Here is a 27925-nt window from a genome sequence, read left to right on the forward strand (position 1 = left end):
CTTGTTGTAATAACAAATGCACAATTTCTATAATAGGTTTACTATCAGCCAATCAAATTGAATTATTTCAGTAGCTTTAAACTGTTATTGCAAATTGGTTCTTATAACAAGTTTTATGAAACAGGCCCCATATCAAATGGAAGCCTAACAGAAAAAAGGTCTAATAATTATCCCCAAAACGGTATTATGTCCTTATGTGTACAAGAATGGAGGTAGCTTCAACTGGACATACTGTTTATACTTCCTTTTATTGGAAAATAAATAAAATCACATTGGCTTCATATACATGTATATCAAGAAAAAAATACAATAACAAGAAATATAAAAACCATGAATAGTGAGTGCATTTACATGACTATATCTCAATTATAAGGCAATATAGCCAGACACATGTACAAGAATAAACATAACATATATACTCAATGTGTGCTAGCAAGAATATTATTATATAAAAACCTGTCATTATTTTCTGATTTCTTTAATGGTTTCATTTTGTTTACCTTTTTGTTAATAAAGAAAGCAAATTTAGTGTACTTTATGAAACTAAATTGATGTGCAAGGTCAAAACTATATTCATCAATAAATCTTGAAGATACACATCCACTGCATAACATGTAATATTTTGAATAAAATACAAATCAGCCAAGAAAGTTCTGTGGAAGGACATAATCTCTGGTCAGTTATTTTTTTTCATTATTGCACACAAAGAAATGTTTCCTCATTTGATTATAATGCTAATCTTAACAGTTGTGCAAGAGTAAGAGTAAAGTCAGGAATTATATTTCTGCAATCTGGACTTATCGCGCAAAGCATTGATGGGGGGGGGGTAATAAAAGGTAGAAACTCACTTTTTTTTTACAAATTGTAATAAGTAATATTTCATGACCCAATAGTTTCAAAGTCACAGTATTACCAGATTTTAATTCAATAGTGTCATGTAATGCAACCCTTTAAATAAGAAAAAAAATTAACATCCACAAAGAATGTAGTGCATCCAGAAAAGAATATTGGGATTATATCATTATCATATGCTTAAAAACCACAGTCACAATAATCAAGCACGCATACATATGTTAGTCGATACCCTACTATCCAATTTGAGCTACAAGAAAATGAATGTATTTTCAAGTCAGAGCCAATATATTTTGAAAGATGATCAGTAATATATTTAAACATACCTATATATGAACAAATATTCAGACACAAAAGGTTAGTTTTGTATTCTCTTGATAATTTCAGGATGTCAAATGTGCTTGTTATGAAGGAAAAACAGGGTCACATGAAAAAATTATGGTTTCAAATATTTCAAACTGTCATATGAATATAACTGGTTACTGTCAAAGCCATTAAACCCACTAATGTAAAGCAAATGTAACACAATTAACGTATACAACAAAAGAATGATATAACATTACACATCAGTAACAAAATAAAAACATTGATCTTTTACTGATCAAATATGTTGTTATATTGAATATATGAAGATACATGTACATGTGCGAGATCAGAAGATATTCCACTAACAACTATCACACAGTGCCAGTGTATTTCTGAAATAACCACAATAGCTGGGACACTTTTCGACCTACATTGGGCTATTAAAATCAATGACTGCATTCTCAATGTGTAATAAAATGGCATTTCATTCGATCGTCATGGTAAAACCGCTCCCTCATTTCTTTTCTGTATAGACATACAACCACAAACATCCCGTTTAGTGCATAAAGATCTTGTAATTTTTTTTAAAGTTCTTGCATTTTTCACTTTTTTTCTTTCTTTTTTAGCTTCACAGTATCCTTATCAAGCCTAGTTCTTGCTACTCAACACATTAATTTGGACAGTCTCCCATTACTTTTGTGTTTTAGGTCTTACCAAAACTGAATTGCCATTTTACCTCACCTAATGCAATAAAAAAGGTGAAAATAAAACATTTAAAAAGCTATTGCCATAATAACAGATAAATAAGAATACAATTTTGATAATTACACAGGGCTAACTATTAAAACGCAGATGGAATCTTAATCCTTGAAGATAAAAAGTACACATGTTTAATATGCCCACAATGTTTAAGAAACCTTAACAAGTAAATGACAAAACGAAAAGCAACCCTTATGCTACGAAAATAACAACGACAAAAATAACAAAAACAGGCAACATCAATCGAATATCTTCCAACCTTAAGAATAAAAATAAGCACCACTGCGTGATAAGCACAAAAATGGCTTGAAAACTTGGCAAGAAAGTTGTTTAAAAAAAGTAAAATGACAACACAAAAGAATACAATGTCAGGTGTTAGCAATGGCAGTTAAGACCTACGTGCATGAACCTTAACGTTTGTGAGTTTAAATGAAATTTTAAAAAGTGCAGTAAGCAGCATATATCAATCTTTCACAGTGTTATAATAATGGCAGCTAAATAGCAATTACTAGAATGAACATGATTATGGGCAGCTTTGAATGAAAATAAAAGAAAGGGAACAAGAAAATGAAGCAAGAAATACAAGATGCCTTTAGAATGTGTATGAGTATCAATTCAATTCAATGCTATTTTAACAAAACGTGCCTTTTACAGATTATCAAGTTTTCAAAAAGCACACCTGTTTGAAACGGGTTTTAAAGGTCTATGATTAAAAAAATTATGGGTAGATATTGAATCATCAAGAAAGTTCACATTCTTTTCTTTTTTCTAGTTAATGCAAAGAAATGATGATTTTACTCCCCATGTTATAGGCATGTGAAAATAAGGTACATAAATGGCATACATTGTATATAGGGATGTCTCTAGATGCAGACGCGGGACCAGCCGGATTAGACAATAGTTTAGAAGGGCCGACCATTATGCACAAATTAATACAATGAATGAAACAAAACAACTTTGTGGCTAAATTTTTTTCATCTTGGTGATGTCATCCCAGTATAGCTTCTGTATGAGCTGCCAAAGGGATTATTACATCAAGTATGGCATAAACATTCACATTTGCAAAATTGTTAAATGAAGACAGCACTCAAGAAAAGTAGAGTGAAACTGAAAATTGAAAATCTGACAATTTAGGTCAAAAGGCATACTTCATCAAACCTTCTGCCAAATTGTCTCCGTTCTACATCTAGAATGAAGAAACTATATCCTAACATTCTACTCAAATTTTACATGTAGGTGGTTATTTTACTCATGTGCTTTAAAAAAAAAAATGCATATCAAATAATCGTGAAAATACCACATATTCATTTGCATGCATACAAAATTGCACACACTGGTGGCTATAGTTTATGTATGTGTTGCCTTTATCCTACTGATTACCTCAATCTACCACATATGATAGCTATATCAATGTTATTCACTCAGAACAACACAACCATTCTTTAAATATATATCTTCGCATGACAAAATCCCAAAAGTCAAGTCACTTTCAAGTCATATTTCTAATTTGACATTACCATAAGAGAAAACAAAAGTAAGGAGGAAAGCAAATTAGTCACAAACCTATATTTCAAATTGCAGATTAAGTATAAACTTTAAAAATAAACATATAAATAATGCCAAAAAGGGAAGTGAACATTCAACACACCATATACGCACTGACTGGTACTTTTATCTATGGATATACTTTCTACTCTGCATAATGTTTATATCTGTACACTATTTTTACAGTTAATCAATAGGGGGGTGTTTCACAAAGATTCAAGTGTGACTGAAAATTAGACTTAAATTTCAAGTGGTACAGTATATTACCCATCACCTCATTGGTCAGATTGTGCTAAGGGGATGCATGCTATCATGTAATTACCAATGAGATCACACGTTAGATATCACAAGGACATTGGCACTAAGCATGATTTCTAGTCAGACTTAACTCTTTGTGAAACACCCTCAGAGGCAGTTAACAGAAATTTATCTGAATATAAAGAACTCTCTATACACTTCAATACTTTCTTTTTATACAAAATGCTGTAAATTATACATATATTTAACAATCTTCTTCTTTTAAAATGAATACAAACCAAACATATTTATTCAGATCAATATGCAACATTTGTTACACATGATGAAAACTTATTAACTAAGTTTCAAAATCATTTTTTTTCTTCATCATGATAAAGGGTACATTTATTGCTCTTCACTTTGAGTCTATTTTACCTGCATACATATCAATAGAAAACAATTTAATATCTCAGCAATATTGGATGGAAAATATTACTTTTAGTTTCATTAGAATGGAATAAAAGATGTTGCTCTTCAATAAAAAAAACTCCTAAAAAAAATCAATGTTTGCTTATATTCTGTAGAAATATAGTTCATTGAGCCTCAAATCACTGTCAGAGTTTAAGAAAATGGAGATTCAGTAAATTTTTTTAAAATACTTTGGTTAATAATAGTTTTCTTGTATTTCATTTATCAATTAGGCTCGCAAAAGACACCTGATTAAGTAACGGTCTCTAATAATTGTTGGGGTCCTAATTTGATTACGGTCTTCTGAAAAAAAGGAGAAAACTTGAGCTTGTTTGATGTCCATGTATTAGCTTGAAGAGAGCATCTCTCTTACAGTCATCACAAGAAAGTTGTTTCTCTATAATGATGTATGTAGCACATATCCTGCGTCATACACTATTGCTCGCAAACTCCAGTTTTTGAGCCATGATACTGAGCACCTGTTGTAGGAGTCTGTAGCGTTCCATAGCATTGTCAGTGGTAGCCTTACTCCCCCATAGGAGCCTTAGATGAAGCTCTGTCTTGAATGCATCCAAGAGACCTTCTTCTGGTGGATGTTTAGCAAGTTTAGCATGAGCATTGATACGGTAGAGATTGGTCTGTTGGGCCAACATATGAGCGTTCTGGAGATGACTGAGGATGATGTCTAGGCCATAGGATGGAGCAGACTCCTCCCATGATTCACCATTAGGAACAGAGTCTAAGACATCCTTGGTGGCGGTCTGGGACCAGTCTCGGTCCAGGGCTGTGGACCAGTCCCGTTCCAGGAGCTGGATGATGGGTAGGATGTGTGGAAGGCTGGTCTTGGTAAGCGGGACCACGTTCTCACCAGCATTGATGGACTTCAGCAAGGAACGTAACTTGGTGTCGTAGTTGACAGCGGTGTTGGTGAAACGAGATCTCAGTTGGTCCCATGTGCTTCTCAGATAGGCAACCTGTCAAGGATAGATCAAGGAGAAAGATGGCATAAGCAGAATATTCTTGAGAATATTCTTGCAGAAATAGTTCAGCCTAAAGGCACCCGATTTATAAGTGCCAAACACACACTTCTGGTTGGGAGAAAATGAACTTGCATTTGATTTTTTTTTAAAGTTTAGTTTGACAGTAATGGAACCCTGGGGTCCGTTGCAGAAAGAGTTGCGTTTAAACGCAAGTAAAGAAATCAATCACAAGTCCCTAATGCGCGCTGTTGATTGGTAGAAAATCAAGTTGCGAATGATTTTTAGAGATACGATTGATTGCAATTCTTTCTGCAATGGGCCCCTGTTCTCATAAGCAAAAAATATTGATATAGAAATTGATGATGAGATGCAAAACTGTGTGTCCGGATAATCGAAAGGAGAGCCTGATTGAAGCCAATCAAAAGACATTCAAGAACACAGGACATCAAAGGACATCCAACCCTATGGCCTTGAATGTCCTTCAAACCCTGGTAATTATTTCTAAAACAGATTTTCTATCCTGTTTGTTTCATCTTATTTCCTTCAGCAAGAATATCCACATTGTGCTGCACTCAACCCAGGACTGGGGAATGGTTACCCAGCGGGATTAATTCCTTGAATGCAATAAGCACTAGAAAACAGCGACTTGGGCTAAAGTAGGAGTAACAGGGCCTCTCTGGAAGACTAGATTAACAATACTACATATCAACTATCATATTGACTGGATATTATAATTGCACATGGAAATAAACACTCTGTATTATTAAGTTCTTTGTTTTAATAAGTAATGCATCTAAACATATATTGCTATTTTATATCGATTTTATTTTTGAATATTTGTAGACCCCGACTAGTGAGGAGAGCTTCATAACAGAAACTAGTGTTTCTTTTAGTCATCCTTAGGCACTAGTCGGTGGTAATTTCTTCCTATTGTACATATTCTTGTTGTCTTTTGACTGGAAACAAAATAAATAAAAAATAAATAAACTATCACAGTAAACCAAGCTGTGCATCATGGACAAAATTTACTTTATTGTAGCTGTTTCATGGATTAATCCTTATGGACAAATCTAAATGGACGGACTTCACCATTTTCTGTTCGATTTTTAAAAAGGCTAACAGACAGCTCTAGAGAGAGAGAAAAAACAGCTACAATGCTGCAAGTTGCTAAAAAATAAAACAAACAAACAACCAACCAAATCTGTGTCTAATGAGATTGACAGGGCTACATACATCAACTATTTCAGATTGATGTAGGTGTGCAATTAAAAAGAAAAGATAAATGTGATAAGTTTATAATCAGAATAATGTATCACCTGTTTGGTTGCTAGGGCATCCATGATGGTAGAGAAACTGAATAAGTTACCAAGGGAACCACGTAACGTCTCCGCTAGCTGAATCCATTGGTGGAGAATTTGAACTCTAACCTCTAAATCTTCACACGTTAACAGGGTTGCCATACAAAACATCTTCAGTGAATTGTGCCTGGGGAAAATAATAATAACAAGTATCAAGTGAAATATGTATTTATGGATATAACAACAACAGCATGAATTCCACAGAGAATTTGAAAAATAAAAATTCACCTATCCACGAATCTGGATCACAACACTATTATAGAGAAATATCAGTGTTGTCACACTCTGACTGTAGAAGACATTTATTTTCTATACTGAGCATAATTATTGTGCAAGTGTACATGCTAGTGACTAAGTCTGCTGTGCAAGCCCTTCACTCGAGTAAAGGGTCTGAATTGCAGCCTACTCATGCCTTGTGTACTGTAGGCCCAAACAGCAAGTTTTGTATGTGCTAGTCTTTGCATGGAGACCCGCTTGTTGATCAAAGTTTCAATCAGGGTCTGTGCCTGCAGACTACGTACATACAGTGTACATCAAAATAATTAATAGTCCCTAATGACCTTCAAATCATCTCAGCTAAGATTATGTGGTTCAACTTAACATCAAATAAAATCATAATTAGCATTCACACCAAAAAGCAAACTTGACAGAGATAAGAAAAAGAAATAAAAGATGAGATTTAAGTGTCAATGACTTCCAATATCATAGTCCTGATGCAGAAGGGATTTTATGCTTAAAAGAGTCACTTATTGCCCTTAGTATATCTTCAAGCAACCGTGGACATTATCTATCCAGGAAATAGGTGCTCTTAAAATAACAATGAAACATTCTCGGACCATACAGATGTGAAGACCCTACTTCGGCTTCGGCTGCCAATTTCAACTAACAAGTGTTCTTTATGCTCATTATTAGATACAACTGAAATGTCCAATCTTATAGACTAGACTTAAAGGAAATGTGCAGGTTCAAACTAAAATCCTATTCAGGAAACTCCACCTTGGTCCAACCCATTCCTTAGGCTACTACCCCGGAAAAATGACCAACTGATCTATTAAAGCGGACTAGGAAGCTTGCTTGCCTGGACTATGCATTAAAGATGTTTTATTGGCCTGAATATATTCACTGATCTTTTCATTATTTTGCTATTGGTGAACAAGATTAACAACACTGGTTTTGAATACTGATAATTTTCAAACTGAATAAAGTTACCAAGCCTTTCTGTTCAATTCCCAAAACCTACTGATAAAAACAACACACATGTTTGATGCATCCTTAGCATTTGACACACAATACCAGAAAGTATTTGTTCTTGTGTTGTCAGCACAAAATAATTCTAGAACTTTGATTTCAATTTTTTATTCTCTCAGTTCCACCAAAATGGAAAATGGTGGTGTACAAATTCATGCATAGTTTTTGTATTATTGATAATTACCATGATACCACTATCAATATTTTTACTATCCTTAATAATAAACATCATTATCGTTTTCATCAAAATTCCAGAAGATAAAATGATCACATTGTTTTGATAACTACCTCAAGAAAGTAATAAAATCTGTGTTACCTACAGTATTTTAAAAATACATTGTTGAGATCATAAGAACTTTCTCAGAACCAGATATACTGCCAAGAAAGCTTTGCATGGGGTAAAACAAATTTTATTTTGTTATTCAGAGATTTAAGGTAGTAAGATGATATAGTGTTTATAATCCATTTCCTTCCAATCTAATCACAAGATCTGAAATACAGTTCAATTACAAATCTGAAATTTTCTTTTCCTGTTTATACTTGTTGGAAATAATTTTATATATGAGATAGCTATTTTTTCAGATAAAGTTCCTCACATCTCATCTGTTTGGTCCCATATCATTGCATCACATGTCTTTTTAGTACAGCACTTAGCACTACATCCAGTATTGCTAATATCTTTAAAAAGTTCAATTAAAGTAATTTAGTTAAATGAATCAAAATCATCATAAAAGAACAGGTCATAAACCCTGTCCAAATATCACTTTTTATTCCTAAAGTTAGATTGACATAAAGAGACTTGGGCTAAAACCATGACCTTCCTTTTTATGACAGCTGGTAAACACAATTTCTCTAAAGTTAATCAATATCTTGACTTACCAACAAAAGTATAAAACAGAACCCTTACCAAATGCTTCAAATTTACATTTTGAATATTCAAGTTCAAGTTAAGTTTATTTATTTAACACCAAAACATCACATTATATTCAAAGTAAATATACATACAATGCATATGAGTACATAAACACGTATCAATTAGAAATTATAACACAAATTGGTTTTAGGACCCCTTTAAAAACAAGGCTTGTGAGCAGGGCCCTTGAATGATTAATAACATAAAATATAGGATATACTATATACAAATTACAAACTTGTCAGTATTCAAGTAAAAGGAAACTCATCCCAAAGGAGGATTTTCAGCTTTAACTGCTTTAAAGGGGAAGTTCACATTGATGACACAAATGTTTAAAAAAATAGAGAAAAAATACTGATGGTTTGATGACAATCAATTGAAAAATAAGAGAACTATGAATTTAAAAAAAATAATAATTTGTGATATCATATGCAGCAGCCGTCCCACATGAATTCTCATATTTCATTGGTTCATGATGACAGATAATACTTTTATATAGAAGAGAATATAGAAAGATGTTACTGATGATATATTGAATGCACAAGTAAAATAATTCTCAATTTTCTGAGAAAATTGCATGTTATGGAATTTATATCACATGACCACATCACAAAACCAAAACTTTTACACTCCATAACTCTATAAATCTTTGATAAACTTTCGTCAACTCTTCATCAGTATGTTTCTTCTTTTTTCTGCTTTCGTTATAACAACTTCACACCAGGGTGAACTTCCCCTTTAGTTGCGATGACCAATCACTGATGAAAATCAAAATAAAGTTATTATACCTTTCAATGATGTCTAATCTGAATTGGCCACCATGAGGAAGGCAGAGTAACTCCAAACCTGGCATTGAGTTGTTGTTACTACCATGTCCTATCCTACATACCTGTTTGTAGACAAAGGAATGCAAATAGATGAAAAACTCATAGTTTCTTTTAAATTGATGTTTTTATTGTAAATCATCAAGAATCACATTATTTAAACAAGATTTTCATATGAATATATAAAAAGCAGAAACAAGAAACCTGTTGACAGACTATTCTAACTATGAAGATCTTAAAAATTGATATTCTGTCAACTTCCAAAAAAAATGCAGCATTTTGGAAATTCTTACAGAACTGTATCATATTCTTTTCTGATTCATTTAACCCGATTACATTCAATTCATTTGATTTCTGATAAGAGATCAAAATATCTACACTTTCATAAAAACTTACATGTCCTTAATTTTCTAGATTAAACTGTGATAACCTGTTCATACCATACACCAGGCCTCATATTAAATCTGACAAATATAAACTTCTCAGGAACAACATGAAGACTTTCTGACTTGGCAAACATTAAGATGCTTACACCTTAATCCTTCAATAGGTACCAACACTTCACATCAAAATGGCAAAGTTAGATAAATAGATTCAGCTGGGACTGTTTACTTATTTACTTCACTCGTCTGGGTGTGTGTGGGTGTGGAGAGGGGTGGTGGTATCCTTCCTAATCTCGCATAGTTTGAAGGTGTTCCCATTCTATTATGCCTATTTAAAATATCACATACATGGCTGTAAGCAGGGGGATTGGGGTGGGGGCAGTTGCTCCCTTCCCCCAGAAATTTTGAAAACTTATGCTTTTTTACTGAAAATGTTCACAAAATGTACAAAAAGTGTGCACAAAATACTTCAATATCACTTCAGAAAAAGTAAGTGCCTATATGGCCAGCTTTTCTCCCACACTTTCAAGTTTCTTCAAAAATTATTTAATATGCGTCTTGCCCCCCCCCCCCCCCCCATCCCCCGACAAAATGTCTGTGTCCGGCCATGATTACATCCCTATATGCACCAGAAAACTGTACATGCCAACACAATTGTTATTTGTTCTGCTTGAACGAGGGTGCATCTTTCATGGGGGGGGGGGGGGGAGTGGGAGTTGATATACATGTAAGTCCATCCAACAGTTTTGAGAAGAATCCTTTAAAAAAATTATTTTCAAGGTCTCTCAATTGTGCAGATATCAGATATTTCATTGATCTCTAAGTTAATAATAATAATAATATGTATTGTATTTATGAGGCGCTGATTATTTAGTTGTCTATCCCATAACGCATAATGCACTATTGCCCTGGCTTTAGTTCCAGCTGCTTAAAGGCGCTTGGTGCCCATCTATGAAATACAGATTCATACAATTTACTGAGCATGGTCTAAATAAGTACACCAATTCATACATCTTCTTTGCGTTATTATGTTGTTGTTACATGTTTACTAGTGTCAGACATTAATGTTTAACCAAAACACACATCAAAGTTTGAAGGCCAGGTAATAGGCAAATAAGGTAATCCATGGAGGATTTTAGTCAGAGTTGAACGCACGAAGCAAACATATCATTCTGTACATTCTGTGTTTTTCTGGGCATTTGTGTACAAATCTTGCACATACAGCGCGTCCCAAAAAAAATGTCCCTCTGATATACGGCTAAATTACTTCAAAAAACAAGAATTATTCTCAATGAAATGTATAAAAATAGGAAGCTCATCTCATGTTCTAAATTCTATAAAAATTAAATTGGTCTCGCTTCAGTGGTTTTGAATACACAGTCTATTATGTAACAGTGGTGCTTTTTTGCCCATTCCAAGTTTGCATGCATGCAGCACTGCTGTGTGTTCTGCACTTTCTCGCATATCAACCCACTTTGACCATTCTGACCATGGAATTCCCTGATCTGACCAGGGAAATCTCCTTGATCTAACCAGGCTCATCAAATCACAACCTTGAGCATGTTCAGAAGGCCCGTTCTGAAGGGCAAAAACAGTATTTGACAGTTCATTCCATGTTTGATAACGGGAAATGCGCAATAATTGAGAAAACGGGTCATGTCTGTTTGATGCCTAATTCCAACAATACTGCTTTTTTCTTTTCATTCCTTTTTTTAGTTAATAAGCTACTGAAGGCAAGTTAATTCAATTTAACTGTTTAAAAGAACAAGCAAATTTTTCTCTGGTAAAGTTTTTTTGTTGCAAAGGGTGATAAACTTTTGTATTCCCCTTTATATTTCAGCTTATTTTACTCAGCCATCATTCACATTTCTTTCAAGTTGGTACACTGATTCCACTTATCAATCATAATTTTTTTTTAAAATGTTTCTTGTCCTTCTGAACATGCAAAAGTTTATGATTTGATGAGCCTGGATATGATTAGGGAAATGTCCCTACTCAGATCCTGGATGTAAAAATGGGGGTTAACATGGCTTGCCAGAGACACTGCAGAAATGCATCAATGCTGCAAACTTCGAATGGCCTAAAATGCACCACTGTTACGTAACAGAGTGTGTATTCAAAACCGCTGAAGCGCGACCAATGAAATTTTCATATAAGTTAGATCATGAAATGAGCTTTCTACTCATGAACATTTATTTGAGAATACTACCACATTTTCGATTTAATTCAGCCCTATGTCAGGGGGACATTTTTTTTGGGACGCGCTGTACAGTTAGTACTTGGGCAATACTATTTCCTTATGTAGCTGATATACTATTATAGATTTCAATAAAGAAGCCACTGTCTAAGTCACCCTTGCGCAAGTTAAATTATATTTTCAGACCAGGACCAAAACATGCTATTCACATCTTATAAGTCAAATTTCATTAAAGTCAAATAGATTTCTAAATGGTAAAAAATACTTGACTTCTCAAGACAAATTCATCTGTATAGCAAAGTAGTACAAAATTAGGATTCCAAATAATGCAGCAGGATGATAGAATATCACTGCAACAAGCTTGATTAAGAGTATATGTATGTGAATGAACATTGTTGTCTTTGAATGTCAAAATGAATTAAAATTGGAAAACAAAATGTTCCTGAAATGTTGTAGAAATGACTATAAGGATAAAGTACACAACACATGCAGGATGTGGTCCCAATACTAATAATTGATGTGGTATTAATGATTAATTTAGAGTTGAAAGGAAAGGAGTAGGGTGAATGGTTGTTGTTTGGTTTGTGGTAAATAACTGATGGCCATGAGGTCAACTGGTCATAGAATAAGGAAAACAAATACAGTAAATCAGTCACTCCTTGCCCCCCTTCTCTCTCTCTCTCTCTCTCTCTCTTCCTTTAATTACCCCACACAATGGGGCATGACCATATGGTAGTTAGAAATTGATGATACATTATGAAACTGAAAGATCATAAACAATAAAGTTATGTAGGAGTTTCACAAAAAATAACCTACAGATCCAATAAAAAAACTATATAGTTTTTTAATGAGGTGATAGAAAAAGAAAGTCAATAAATTGTGTGTTATAAATGGGTTATGAGCATTTATATGCAAAGAATTAAATAACTAAATTATTATTACTTTTAAAAGATTACTTGTATTATCAATAATCAGTGAAAATGGGATTTTACATTATTTTTTTTAGCTGCTCATACCTCTCAGTCACATTGCTCAATAGCTAGCATATAGGTAGCTGGATGTACCAAAAGTAAAGAGGCAAGTATGACAGAAAATCTGTGGCGGCCTCAAAGTAGCCTTTTTTGGCACATCATTAATTTTTACAGGATGTAGTGGGGGCCGCAGATCACAGGTTGGTCGTAGATATTTCAGAATCCACGGTGGCTGTGACAAATGTGATTAAGGCATTAGGTCTTACATAAAAAGTAAGTTTAGTCCAACCTTATTGTTACCAATGGGGGATCTGCTTTTATCAATTGACTTCAAGATTACAAAGTATTAAAAATAAAAGACTTAAATTAATTGTGACCTTACCTCGGTATCAACAAGTGTAAGATGTCTGGCAAGGGCTAAAGGATTTGCATCAAGCATCATCTGTCTGATGGTATCCATACAGGTTTTATCAAGAGGTTTGTTCTCAGGTTCCAAGAGCGACGACACAAAGTCTTGGGGATGGAAGATAGATTCTGTTTCTCTAAGAGGAAGAATAGTTTGCAAGGTTTGAGGTTTCTTCTCAAGATGGTTAGGTGATGACCGGTGTGTAACCCGTGAGTAGTCACTATCAAGAACCGAGAATCGCGTTCCAGAATTGACACGTTTCCTTGGCTTCACATCAAGGTTCTGTCCTTCGATCTGGCCTGGTGATGATTCTTGAGGATCTTGTATGATCGGTGGGATAGCAGGACTTGTATCTTCATCATGTAACATGGTATATCGAATTGAGTCTTTAGGATCTATAACAGTTTCTTGATGATCAATCTCACTGTAAATATGTTCTCTTATGATTGGTCTCACAAGAGAAGATGTGATCTTGGGCGATGGAGTTTTGGTCTCGACAGTAGTAGTCACCATGGTTGAAGGTATGGTTGATTCTGACGTTGACTGTAGTGTTGATTCTGTTGTAGAATCTGTTGCAGACTCTGTTGTGGACTCTGTCGCAGACTCTGTTGTAGTCTCTGTCAGAGACTTTGTTGGCGACTCTGTTGTAGCCACTGCCACAGACTCTGTTGGAGACACAGTTGATTCCTCTGTTTTTGACTCTGTTGTGTCCTTGGCATCAGCACTGTCTTCTGGCTGTGATTGTTCACTTGGGTCTGGAGTCACTTGTACTTGTGGTGTAGGTGAGACAGAAGGAACCCTGGAAGGTGATGCAGTTGTTGAGGATCCATCGATTGATGTCATTGATATGCTTCCTTCATCATCTGAAGTTGATGTATTCAAACAAGGTTTAGTCTCTGCATAGTCACTTTCAATTGGTCCTACTTGTCCATATTCCCTACTGGGACTCAATATGGGTTCACTGCCTGTCCTGGTATAACCCCTCTGTTCCCTTGACAATGGAGATGGTGACGGTGAGGATTCTGACTGAGATAACGGTGAGATTCTTCCTAGCAATGGATGACTGTCAGCACGGTTCACAAGTTGTTTCTCCACCCCACCATTGAGATGAAATGGGGTAGGATTGCTGCCAGACCTCTGCCTCAATCCTTCAGGTCCATTTGAACCCCTACGAGGGGTTACAACCTTCTTCTGCAGTTGTCCATAGATGTACCCACCAGGGTGTGACTTGTTGGTTGCAGCATATTTATTGTCAGTGTAGCTCAGTGGTAGAGTTCTGTTAATTGGGCGCTGGATAACGGCTCCAGATGCCTGAGACACTGGTTTACAGTTTCCAACATAGAATTTGATAAGCGAAGGGATCGTGTCGAAGCACTCTTTCTCAAACTGATATTGGACGCTTGCATATGGTGAGTGAGCCTTAAGAACTACCTTATTCACAACAAAATGCATTGGAATAGCCTTCCATCGGACTGTCAGCACAAAATTTCCTGGCTTGGAAATAGAGTCACGCACTAGAAAATCGCCATTCTCTCGAATGAGTTTCTCAGCTTTTTCACGGCTGATTCCCCCATGAAACCAGGCATGGCTTCGAACGTCTTCACTAGGGAGCTTGAACTCCTCTTCAAGAAGCTTGCGAAGGTCATCCGGAGACATGTCTTGAAGGCTCATCTTGGTCCTGACTGGTGACGGAGGCGGCTGCATGAAGAATATAAAAAGGAGAATATTACTGAGGATGATAGCTTAAACAGATTATATGATGTTTAAAACTGAGCAAATTCTGATGATAGAACAAAACATTACAAACATGTCGCTCTTCTATTAAAGCAAAATAAAATTATTTCAAAATGCTGTGATGTATAAAACAGATGAGATTAATCATATTCTGGAATTAATGTTTATACAATGTTTATAAACACATACAGTATATAATGTTCTTCTGTAAGATTTGTCAGAACATGTGACCCCTGCTATGCACAGTAGACTATGAGCAGACAGATCACATAAGATCTCATTTTGTAGAATCCCTGATATATTTGCTCAGCAATGACAATAGCACAACTAAACAGAACAAGCTAGAGTGATAATCCTTGGATCAAATATTAACATTTTACATCCAGCTCCAGCAAAGGGCATTCCTCACTGTGTCTCTCTTGAATCACATCCATACAAGGACAACAAAGAAATGATTCAAGAGGGAAAAGGGCCAATCGCCCCCAAAATGTCCCTTGTTGAGTGCAGCAGAGGACTGTCTAATGGGTTGTCATTCAGCCTGAACCAGAAGTATAGAATATACATGTACATGTATAAGCAATGTTTCATAATGTAATATTGATTTTGCCTCTCAAAACATGAAAAGATCCTTTATTCAGTTCTTCGTAGAACAGATCTTAGTAATTGATCGCAAAAAACACCTTTACAGTAGATAGAATTGACTGTTATGTACAACAAATTGCAAAATTTAACTATACAATCAGTTGTTAAGCTTTGTGTTACGAGTTACTCTTCAACTTCCCTTTGATTTTGAGTGCAATTTGGACTAGGGTTACGAAATACATCATATCAATTACATCTATGATGGCTGTCTTCTAACTTGTGTTGTTATCACAGCAGGGGTCGGGATGATATTCAGGCAGTTTTGGAATCTGAGACAGTTCCAGGATAATTCCCAACTCAATTCACTGTAACTGTATCCCAGCAAAAAAAATTACCTCATATATTCATTCATTTTCTGTCAAATTCTCTTTGCACTTACAAAATACAGGAGAAGGGATGGGTATACTGTGCTTATTGTGAATCTTATTCCTCGAGTGCTGTACAGAATTTATATGCCCAAATCAAGTTATTTAAAGCTAGACTCAACCTCTTCTTCAATACTGTATGCATGAGTAATTACCAGCAGACACAAAAATATGAATGTACTTGATTTGTTGCAGATGTTATTGCATGGTCGAAAGAATTCTATAGCCCACATAACTCAAGGACAAATCAGAAACAACAAATTTTTATCGGCTAGTTTCAATATTGGAATAAAGTAGCGAAAATGGATTAGAGATGGGTTGGAAATCATATTTGAACTAAGAGATACAGAATCACATTACTTTAATCAAAATTAGATGTACTAACCTTACTGAGTTGATCCTCTGGTATTGAACTGTGAATATGAACAACAACAAATAAACATTTGTTATTATAACAGTGTAATATGATCTCTCAAAGTGAAATCATTCGTACATTTATATATGATTTTGGAACATATCAGTATGTCACTCAAATCAATTAAAGAAATGAAATAACAGGATTTCTTGAGGCACCATTATGAACTAAACAAAGAAAAATATTTTCTCTGCTTAAATGCATTTTTTGGATTAGAGCAATAAACATTTCTCATAAAAATTAAAATAAATGAAAATATCCTTTTAAGCCTGCAAACACACAACTGTGTACAAGATGCCTACAAGCATTGTCATCATGATTCCTTAGGAATCATGCAACATGAATGAAAATTTACTCAACTTTTAATTAGTTTAACAATGGAAATTTAACAAATTTGGTAAATGTAAGTCGATTCTTTAGATTTGCACTTAGAAGATAAGAATGTATGTAATGTACATATTTGTGGTACTATAAGTCATTTGTGATTTCTCTTCAGATTACTAAGTCCCAACATGGTGGTAAAATCATATCTATCTACCTAAAATGAACTCCTCTGCAAATCTTAATCCATTACTACATACCACAATACGACAGAATGATAAGTGAGAAAACAATGTCATATACAAGTATGTAATACAAAATTTACAAACTTATTAGAGAAAGAAAGACATACCAATACGGCAAGAAGTCATAATCGTATGAAGGTGATAAACAAACTGCCATCTTTACATACATAGAGTGAAAACAAATCAGTAAAATCCACGAAACAGGCCCTTCGTAAAATCCAAAAGCAACTCTCCTCTTTGAGTTGTAAACTAAGAATGAAACTCTGCCTCGAGTCTTCTGAACACCCCCACTGTTACTAAACTAGCTCCGTTATCCTGAAGGCACGTGTGTACGCTGTGGTATTCCACTCGTTGGAAAAGTCTTCACCAGACCGAAACAAGCACGTAAAAAGAGATCAATCACAATATGGAGGTAAAAACTCAATGATCACAAGGCGCTCCCAAACATAAACCGTAATATTGGTCATATCACAAGGTCAAGTTCCGTCAGTTGTGTGGAAATTGGAAAAGAGACACAAATGAAAAAGACACACAATCAATTACAGTCTTAAATTTCAGATGGGCGTATACTGTAGATGACACGATTCCAATGCTCAAGATAAGAAAGTCAACCTTAAGACCCAAAGGGAGATATCCTTTAACAGCGTTATGATAATGTATGTATAAACCTATACACCTACATATTCAAGAAACTCAAGCATTGATGGAGGCTGAGGTAAAAGACGAAATGAAGCTTTTCCTTGGGTACGTCATTGAATGATGTGAACGGATCAAAATTAGACATTACGCTGAATGTTTGGAATAATGGGAACAGGCCTATTGAACTTGAGACCGGTGAATCAGATTGTTATTGATAACCATGCAGTCATCAGCTCAGCTGGTGGTATGACCTCAATCTGAGGCAAAGCATGGAGTGTAGCCAGCCAGATTGAGTATGGATTGGAGGGGCTTAGGTGAAGATGTGAATTGGTATGGATCAGAGGGGCTCAGGTGAAGATGTGAATTGGTATGGATCAGAGGGGCTCAGGTGAAGATGTGAATTGGTATGGATCAGAGGGACTCAGGTGAAGATGTGAATTGGTATGGATCAGAGGGTTCAAATGAAGATGTAAAATGGTATGGATTGGAAGGGCTCAAATGGAGATGTGAATTGGTATGGATCGGAGGGGCTCAAATGAAGATGTGAAATGGTATGGATCACAGGGGCTCAGGTGAAGATGTGAATTGGTATGGATCAGAGGGGCTCAGGTGAAGATGTGAATTGGTATGGATCGGAGGGGCTCAAATGAAGATGTGAAATGGTATGGATCGGAGGGGCTCAGGTGAAGATGTGAATTGGTATGGATCGGAGGGGCTCAAGTGAAGATGTGAAATGGTATAGATTGGAAGGGGCTCAAATGAAGATGTGAAATGGTATGGATTGGAAGGGGCTCAAATGAAGATGTGAAATGGTATGGATCGGAAGGGCTCAAATGAAGATGTGAATTGGTATGGATCGGAGGGGCTCAAATGAAGATATGAATGGGTATGAATCGGAGGGGCTCAAATGAAGATGTGAAATGGTATGGATCGGTGGGTCTCAAATCAAGATGTGAAATGGTATGGATCAGAGGGGCTCAAATGAAGATGTGAAATGGTATGGATTGGAAGGGGCTCAAATGAAGATGTGAAATGGTATGGATCGGAGGGCTCAAATGAAGATGTGAATTGGTATGGATCGGAGGGGCTCAAGTGAAGATGTGAATTGGTATGGTCCGGTGGGGCTCAAATGAAGATGTGAATTGGTATAGATTGGAAGGGTCTAAAATGAAGATGTGAAATGGTATGGATTGGAGGGGCTGAAAGGTTTGATGTAGATTGGTATGGACACTCTGAAATCTCTCATATAACTGCTTAAATTTTCAAATGAGTGATAAATATATTAAATTACACCGTTCCTTCATCTCTATTTCATTTATATTACGGAAGCTAGAGGAATTGAAATGAATTCTCACTTTTTAATTAAATCTAATAATTGCTGGAAGCGATATGTCTATCAAGAAAAACTTATTTAACTTTCAAAAAGTATAGACAGTGGGCTACCATTTTCTTTCATTTTCAATCAATAATTTAGATCTAGTTTTAAAACACATGTTTAAATCTGCAATTTTATATCTAAATGTGATAAAATATATCCACCTAATTAACACCTGACTCCTACCATTCATCTAGTTTCAATAAACCATTGCAACAAGAGTAAATTAAGCATGTTGATGAGATAAAAGTATGCAGTCACAGAACATTCTAAACTTAGCACCTGCAACCATGGTTTCAAACCTTGCTTATAAATCAAATCACTTTAATGTGAATACAAACCTTTAGTTTTGAGAAACAGCACATTTAAAAATTGGGTTCCAATCCCCTGAAATCCATAAACCACCACCACCACCATCATATTCTGAATACCAATACCAGACTGGAAATAACCCTCTTCCTGTTCAACCTGCTGGTTCCTACAGGAGGTCCGGTATCCTCGCGCTTCTAATTTGGAAGTTACTCCTGCGTAATGACTGAACTACAAAAGATTCCAATTCTAACTATCTAAATGGGAATTCAGTCCCATGTTACACAACAGGGGTGAACAGAATGATAGCATCTTGAAGAACAACTGAGTAATGAGTGTGCATTTCAATTCTTGCTAACTCAAAGGGGAGTCTGTCATCTGTTACACAACAGGAGTGAATGGTTTTATGGGTGACTCAGGCAAAGAGATTAATTGAATCAATGGAGGAGCAAGAAATTTCACTTTCTGTTTTCAATCAGAATTAAAAAATCCGGAGCAATCGCATGAGGGGGACTAGGGTCAAGAAAGTCTCTTCTAATATCATACTTTGTCAATAGTTATCCACAGAGATACAAAAACTTGTGATTTATCAGTCTCACATCTTTCTTCCATAGGAAAGCTTACTTAACTGTACAAAATTTTTGGTTCTTGGTATAATGACTGTGATGCGGAAGAAGAAAATTTAAGACTTTTCTTAGAAAAGGTTACAAATATTTTGTGAATATTCCACGCAACTATTCTGAATGGGAGCTGCATTTTGCAAGATAACTTTTATGAAAAACATGATGGATTGGCATTACCTCATAATCTCAATCTTTCTAGACAAAAGCTCTAAAATCGTTTCTGTGATGAATTCTCTCTACAGTTTTAGAAAAGAAGACATGTACATGCTCAGTATCCTTGTAATTTTACTTGGTTGTCTGCCAATAAAATAATAAATTTAGGAGCATTTTCATCAGGGGAACAAAAGGTAAAGTGCGATCGTACCTAAATGGGAGCACAGAACAGACAAGCAGAAGTTTCCAATTAAAAATTGACTCACTTTATAATCAATCATGCTTGATTTACCTCATCTTTTGGGGCACATAAAACCTGCTAAAAATATTAAATACACAAAGTACTACAAAATACCAAAAAAAATTAAATGATTATAGTTGAACCTATAGTTGAACCATTTGGATCCTATGGTGACACGAAGAGAAGTACCATCAAGGAATATATATAACTAAGGATCAAAATATCATTCACCGTCTTCTTTCTCAATGACAGCGAAGGATGCATCCTAACAGAATATATAAGTTTGCTTTCAAGACAAACTAGACAAAAATATTCCTCTATAGTTCCAACAATATTCATTTTACATTGTCATATTCATCAGATAGGAAAAGCAAATATATGATTGAAAATGCTTTATAAAAAGGAAGAAACTATAAAAGGAATGAAAGTTTTTGTAACAAAAAAAAAGTAAAATCTGATAAAATTCATGCAGAATGCCATCTAGTTTGTTCGCAGCAAGGTCTTTGCTTTCATCCATGACCTTTTTTTTTATTCACGGTTATAAAAAATACATCACTTTGTATTCTCAAATATATTTTTAATTTGTTCAATCATGAGTCTTTGTCAATTTTAAAAGGAAAGTAGCAAACATCTTGATATATAGACCCCTGACTTAAAGTTTAAAATTGGATCTTGTTTCATATTCAAAATCAACTTCAAATGAACTTGCACAGACGGATGGCAGTGTTTTCATTTCAGTGAGAAATTTCATACCTGACCAAGCTCGATAGGTGAAAATGAAAAAACAACCAGGAAGAAATGCGACTAGAATAATTCATTTCGCACCATTTCACACAGCTCTTTACTGCACAACAAACATCAGTCAGACACCATTTAAATTTCCTTTGTAAAAGATTTTGTGATTAAAACCGCATTCAATTGCTATTCTGGCACTGGATGAGCAACCATGAACCTAAGAATGCCCATGGAGGTAACAAACAGCAGTCACCATTTAGATGAATAGAATTTGTATCAAAAGATACATTTGCATATTTTTGTTGGTCTGAATGTCTTGAACAATTACAAACTGTTATTTGTTGACCTCTTGTCTTGAACAACTATTTTTGAATCATCTATATAAACTGGCCTTTCAAGTCTTTTCAATAAAAAAACTTGTGTCATCTTAGGGATAAAGTTTTAAAAAAATTACACAACAACTAAGTTTGCAGGTCTAAATCACAAGGCAAATATTGATATCAACAATGTTAAAATAATTTGTCTACTAATAAGGAAAATAACTCAAACATGCGGAGACAAATATAGTGAAAGGTTACTATTTTGACTAAATTATCAACCTGTTATGCAATGTATGCTGTGATCTAAATGGAACCTTGAAGGTTATAGACATGCTACATGTGGTTTAACCAACTGTTTTCTGTGGTGAATACACTGACAGTATGGAGGAATTCTACACTACTGTTGAACTTGTGGCTTGCCCTGTCTATAGCTTTCCAAACACCACAGTACAGAGAAACAGCCCGTTTAAAACTAAAACACAGAATAAAAAAAAGAAGGTTTTATATATATACCTGAGAAAGTCTAATAGACAACTTTATAATTTCTTATTTGTTCACATGATTAAAAGAGCAATTATTTTTTATAATTACGCTCATCACTCCTGTTACATGTATGCAGGCTATATCTTACATTACCACAACCCAAAAAAGGGGGGGGGGTAGCTGAAATGAATTGACTTCATGAAATACATGTCGGCCCCCTGATATAGAAACTCTAGGTTTCGATGCATATATTGCTCATGACTGGTCATTAGCTAGAACAGGGATATGGGCCCTTACATAGAATAAATGAACTTTCAATTGATTATACAATAGCCAAGTGCGTTGCTATGTCAGTAACCAATTATACATGGTTTACCTTTTTTATTATGGGGGGGGGCAACAATTTTGTAATCTTGGACCTGCTACTAAATACAGGAATCAATGACGTACCTGTATCTAAAATGAATCCTGGACGGTGATGCTGGTCCTTGGCTGGGTGAACCAACGTTCCTAGGTGAACGGGGAGGAGTCGAGGCAAGAGGTGGTAATCCGGAACCTAGCGACAACAAGATTTTAAAAAGTGGTTGATAAGAACTCATGAGGGCCATTTCATGAAACTGTTATGTATTTATACATGACTGCTGTCAATTCTTGGGACTTGGCCACTTTTTATTTTCATTTACCTGACAAAGACTTTAAATATTCAAAGTGCCACCTCTCTGACTTACTACTAAACAATATCTTGAAATGAGGATCTATAGAGCTTCCCCCAATAACCTGTCAGGGAGAATGAAGATACTGTAATGGCACTTTAGCGTATAAGAGGCTTAGCTAATTAATCAAGTGCACATCCCTTCCTTCCATTAATAAACCTTACTTAACCTTTCCAATCCACTTCAATGGCTCACGCATAAAATTCTTGGCTAAACTTGTGGAAGTATGTTGCCACGGATATGGATGTTATAACAGAGGGGGGCTTTCCAGTATCCATTCATGGATATGATAGATTACTTTTTTGAAGATTATGACAAGCATGCAAAAAACATACACTTCACACACTGTTATCAGCATAAAATCAAGATCATATTCTCCTCCCATGAACCAAAAAAGGCCAAGGGGGGGGGGGGCAGTCAAATATATTGCTGTACACACGCGTGACCAAGGAATTTCCAAACATCCCCTAAACAAGTTTTTCTCTGTGTGCAAAATAACCCCCTAAACAACTTTTTCGCGGGCTTTATTTACACATTTTGGCCCCTAAATAAGTTTTTGTCAAAATATGACCTGGGGGAAAAAGCTTGGGGGAAAAATATACCCTAAACACGTTAGGCTAGTCTTAAAAAAAGCTTTGGGGAAAAAACATATCCTAAATACGTTTGACCCCGCAATTGAGTCATTGACCAGTCTTTCAAAACCACCCTTTCTTGAAAATCAGTGTTTTTGATACCCTTAACGAGTCCACGCGCGGACCACGTCCAAAACTGAAAAAACACCCAGGCTTTAAACATGTTTTTTTGGTCAGGCATGTGTACAGCAATATATTTGACTCCCCCCTGGAAAAAATGTTGACCCCTTTCAGTTTCACTACCACTTGCCTTTCAAACAAACATGGCTTCAATTCATTAGTCCATTCATCCTCCTTCTGTTTCTATTGTTATGTGTGGGTGCATGTGAGGTAGGGTGTGTGTGTGTGTGTGTGCACACTGAAAACCTAACACTTTTAACGGGGTTTTGCATGAAAGTAATGCTCAAATGAATAGGCAAATCAAGCAAAATTCCTTAAAATCAAGTGTAAAGGGTAGTTGCAAGTAATCAACTACAAATTTGCATTTAATCAATAGATTTGCAATTAGAGACTAACCTTAATTTTGAACTTAATGTAAGTTTCTTGCAATGCCCCATTCACATTTAAAATGAGAGTTCATGAACCACAGGAAATAGTCTCAAGTCTTAGGGTTTGCTTACTCCATGTTGGATGACAGCCCTTGAAAAGATGTCCACAGTTGTATAGTTAAATTTCACATGAGCATGATCCTTATTGACCAGATTCCTACCAGAATAAAAGGTCATCAGTTGTAATATAGAAAAGTATGTTTCTCAAAAACACTCCTTGATTTCCACCATAAACATGCAGAGCATTTATGTGTGCAGACATGTAGGTATATAAAAAGCTGACTTGATCTACGTACCAGCTATACTTGTCCGTTTGAGCTTCTCTCTGATGTAGACAAGATTAGACACCAGTCTTGCACGGTGGGCAGCATTACGGATACCAAGATCTAATAAGTTCTTCTCAGTCCAATGCAGTAGTTCCTGTGTAGGAATCATAAGAGAGAGAAAAAGTGAACTTTAGTATGTGTTGTGCAAGGCTCAAATTTTATGTATAGATAGACAAGACAAAGAAACAGATTTTGTAATCAGTTAGCTACTTAGTATGAGTGCAGTAATATAAAATAACAGCCACATTTTGAGAAAATATAATAAACTTTCATCATTGACATTTTTTACAAGCAAAAAAAGTAGGCTGTTGCAGGATGTGCCTAGTCTGCAGGCACAAACCCTGATTGAAACTTTGATCAACAAGTGGGTCTCCATGCAAAGACTAGCACATACAAAACTTGCTGTTGCAATTCTTTAGTACACAAGGCATAAGTAGGCAGCACATTCAGACCAGGGGCGGGTCCAGGATTTTCCAAAGGGGGGATGGCACATTTTCCCCAAGGAAAAAAAAAGGTTTTCACCCCAAAATGAAGGTCATTTCATCCAGGCAAAAAAATAACAAATTGGGCAAAAAAAGGTCCTCACTTGTGTATGAACATCATATTCCCATTTAAAATATATGCTGTGACTTTCAAAAGGTAGGGGGAACACTTATGGAAGAACGGCATATTTACATTAACAAGTGGAATGCCTCTGGCCGTCTCACCTGCATCACACGATTCAATATAGCAGCAGTGCTGATTTTGAAAACTACTATAACTCGCACAAGATGTTCAGTGATACTTGGTTACTCTTATTTCCACGTTTTATGAACTAGACCAATACACTTATAGAGATATGATGGCAATTCAACAAATACCCCCAACGTGGCCAAAGTTCTTTGACCTTACATGACCTTTGACCTTGATCATGTGACCTGAAACTCGCACAGGATGTTCAGTGATACTTGATTACTATCATGTCCAAGTTTTATGAACTAGACCAACACACTTTCAAATTTATGGCTGTAATTCAACAAATACCCCAATTTGGCCAAAGTTCATTGACCCTAAATGACCTTTGACCTTTGACCTTGATCATGTGACCTGAAACTTGCACAGGATGTTCAGTAATACTTGATTACTATTATGTCCAAGTTTCATGAATCAGATCCATAAGCTTTCAAAGTTATGATGGTAATTCAACAGATACCCCCAATTCGGCCAAAGTTCATTGACCCTAAATGACCTTTGACCTTGGTCATGTGACGTGAAACTCATGCAGGATGTTCAGTGATACTTGCTTAACCTTATGTATAAGTTTCATGAACTAGGTCCATATATTTTCTAAGTTATGATGACATTTCAAAAACTTAACCTTAGGTTAAGATTTTGATGTTGATTCCCCCAACATGGTCTAAGTTCATTGACCCTAAATGACCTTTGACCTTGGTCATGTGACATGAAACTCAGGCAGGATGTTTAGTAATACTTGATTAACCTTATGGCCAAGTTTCATGAACTAGGTCCATATACTTTCTAAGTTATGCTGTCATTTCAAAAACTTAACCTCAGGTTAAGATTTGGTGTTGACGCCGCCGCCGCCGTCGCCGTCGGAAAAGCGGCGCCTATAGTCTCACTCTGCTATGCAGGTGAGACAAAAATGTTGATTATGGCTCTCAAAAGGGGGTGGCACGGGCCAGATGTGCCCCCTGGATCTGCCACTGATTTAGACCCTTAACTCAAGTGAAGGGTTTGCACAGCAGACTAGGGTGCGCCTGTGCCCACACCTTTACCCCCCCCCCCCCCATTCGCAGCCGTCACTATGGTGGAGAAAATGAATACCTCAAAGGATCTTCAAAATTAGGAATAATTTTTGTACATCAATCAACAAGAAATATAAGGAAAGATCACATGCTCATTTATGTTTCATACATGTGAAGGAAAAGGAAATAGCCAGGAAGAAGTATCAGTCAATGTCATATAATTTTGCAACAAATCACAACATCAGAGGAAACTAAAGTGTCATGGGTCGTAATGATTCTCTGGGTTCCCATAAAAAAAATCAATTAAATATTACAAATTTATGTCAGGTGTATTACTGTTGAATGTGAAGACACAATCGCAGGATTTAATGTTTTATACATGTATATCATTGACAGTCACCCAAAGCATCATATCGCTGATCAGCACAGCAAAATTTACTTCAAGAAAACTTTAACTTTACTGTACATATTTCCGCTGTTTTTTTTAAAGGAGATTGTCAAATACTGAGAATCATGCAAATAAACAAACACAAAGATTAAGATGAATATGATTTATTGCCTTAAAATATATTCACCCTTTACCCATAATGACTTTCAAAGTGATTTGACAAACCCAAACAAATAACTACACTTTCTTTTAATAGGTATGTGGTAATCTGTCCCTTGGTACCGGGGCATTGCCATTATGGGGGAAAAACATTATCAAATGTAATAACAAATCATGCATGAATTGAGTATTAAATGAAATACATTAAAAAAAATTTTTTGAATAACTAAATCTACAAAAAGAGAGAGTACATCTTAAAGGCTTCAAATGATAAAAACAGAATCAGCTGAATTGAAGAATTCATGGATCACAATGGAATCAAGATAGTTGCATCTAAAGGACAAGAGGAAAGAAACTAATCTGTCAATCTATATATAAAATCAAACAAAGATGATTTTTACCTTGATCTAGATGGAAACATTACAATAAATACCAAGGTGAGTAATGATGTACAAACTGATTCAGAGTATTCTTTCAGTTCAAAATGGCGAAACAAAATCAACATTCCATTTCCAGCTGGTGATTTGTTTAAATGGGTATGTACTACAAATGCATGGGATCATAGTTGCTTTACATTGGAAATGGCATAATTACACATACTTTTGTCATATGAGAGTAGTTGTATATGAACCACAATTCACTGAACAGGATAACAATAGAATTACTAAACATATAAGATAGCATAATGAATTGCTTACCCTTTATGAATTACATGTAAAGTTCTGATTAAGAATGTAAACTTGAGGAATCACAAAATCCCAGGGGGGTTTAGCCAAAAATATGCAGAAAGTTTAACTCTCACTATTGCTCACAAAGATGTAGGCCTATATAGATCAATCTTCCACACTGGCTCAATCTCCTGTCATAGATTACAGCATGAAATGTTCTGAGGGTCTTTTTTCAACACTTGCAAGAAGCTTTACAATTTCAAGAAAACTGCAGAAGAGTTTTAACAGGTTCACAATAGATACCTTTCACTGCACTAGTAAGTTTTGACATAGTTCTATCTGAATAGTGAACCTAAAGTCCACCCACCCCCTTTCATAAACAAAGCATAGATTTCTCTCTATTGTCATTGTAGTCTGCAACATAAAACTTTTTACTTCTGACTTTGGGGCTTAGGACTTCTGACTTTGGGGCTTAGGTGCAAGCTTTCTAGAAGCTAACACAGGTAACCACCGTGCACACCAGGGGGGGCCACTTCCATTCACGAGTGGATACCATGCGCGACCATGGGGTCTCGAAAAGCACCCTAAACACGTAATTTCCATATTCTGAAAATGCACCCCTTAACAAGTATTGGCGTGTGAAACCCTACCCTTAACAAGTATTGGAAACAAAACGCTACTCTTGGCAAATATTCCTTG

General features: G+C 35.6%; 1 protein-coding gene across 1 annotated transcript; it reads right to left on the minus strand.

Moving 5' to 3' along the window:
* Positions 1-229: 229 nt before the first annotated feature.
* On the minus strand, positions 230-27614 carry LOC129277983 (breast cancer anti-estrogen resistance protein 3 homolog). Its single transcript, XM_064110527.1, has 8 exons — positions 27257-27614; positions 24237-24360; positions 22498-22603; positions 16574-16601; positions 13424-15145; positions 9455-9555; positions 6464-6632; positions 230-5141 (listed from the first exon to the last, which is right to left on the minus strand). The coding sequence occupies exons 5-8, from the start codon at positions 15116-15118 to the stop codon at positions 4596-4598; spliced, it is 2511 nt and encodes an 836-aa protein (XP_063966597.1). The 5' UTR covers positions 15119-15145; positions 16574-16601; positions 22498-22603; positions 24237-24360; positions 27257-27614; the 3' UTR covers positions 230-4595.
* Between the last annotated feature and the right edge of the window lie 311 nt (positions 27615-27925).

This window comes from Lytechinus pictus, chromosome 15, assembly GCF_037042905.1.
Source record: "Lytechinus pictus isolate F3 Inbred chromosome 15, Lp3.0, whole genome shotgun sequence".
NCBI lineage: Eukaryota > Metazoa > Echinodermata > Echinoidea > Temnopleuroida > Toxopneustidae > Lytechinus > Lytechinus pictus.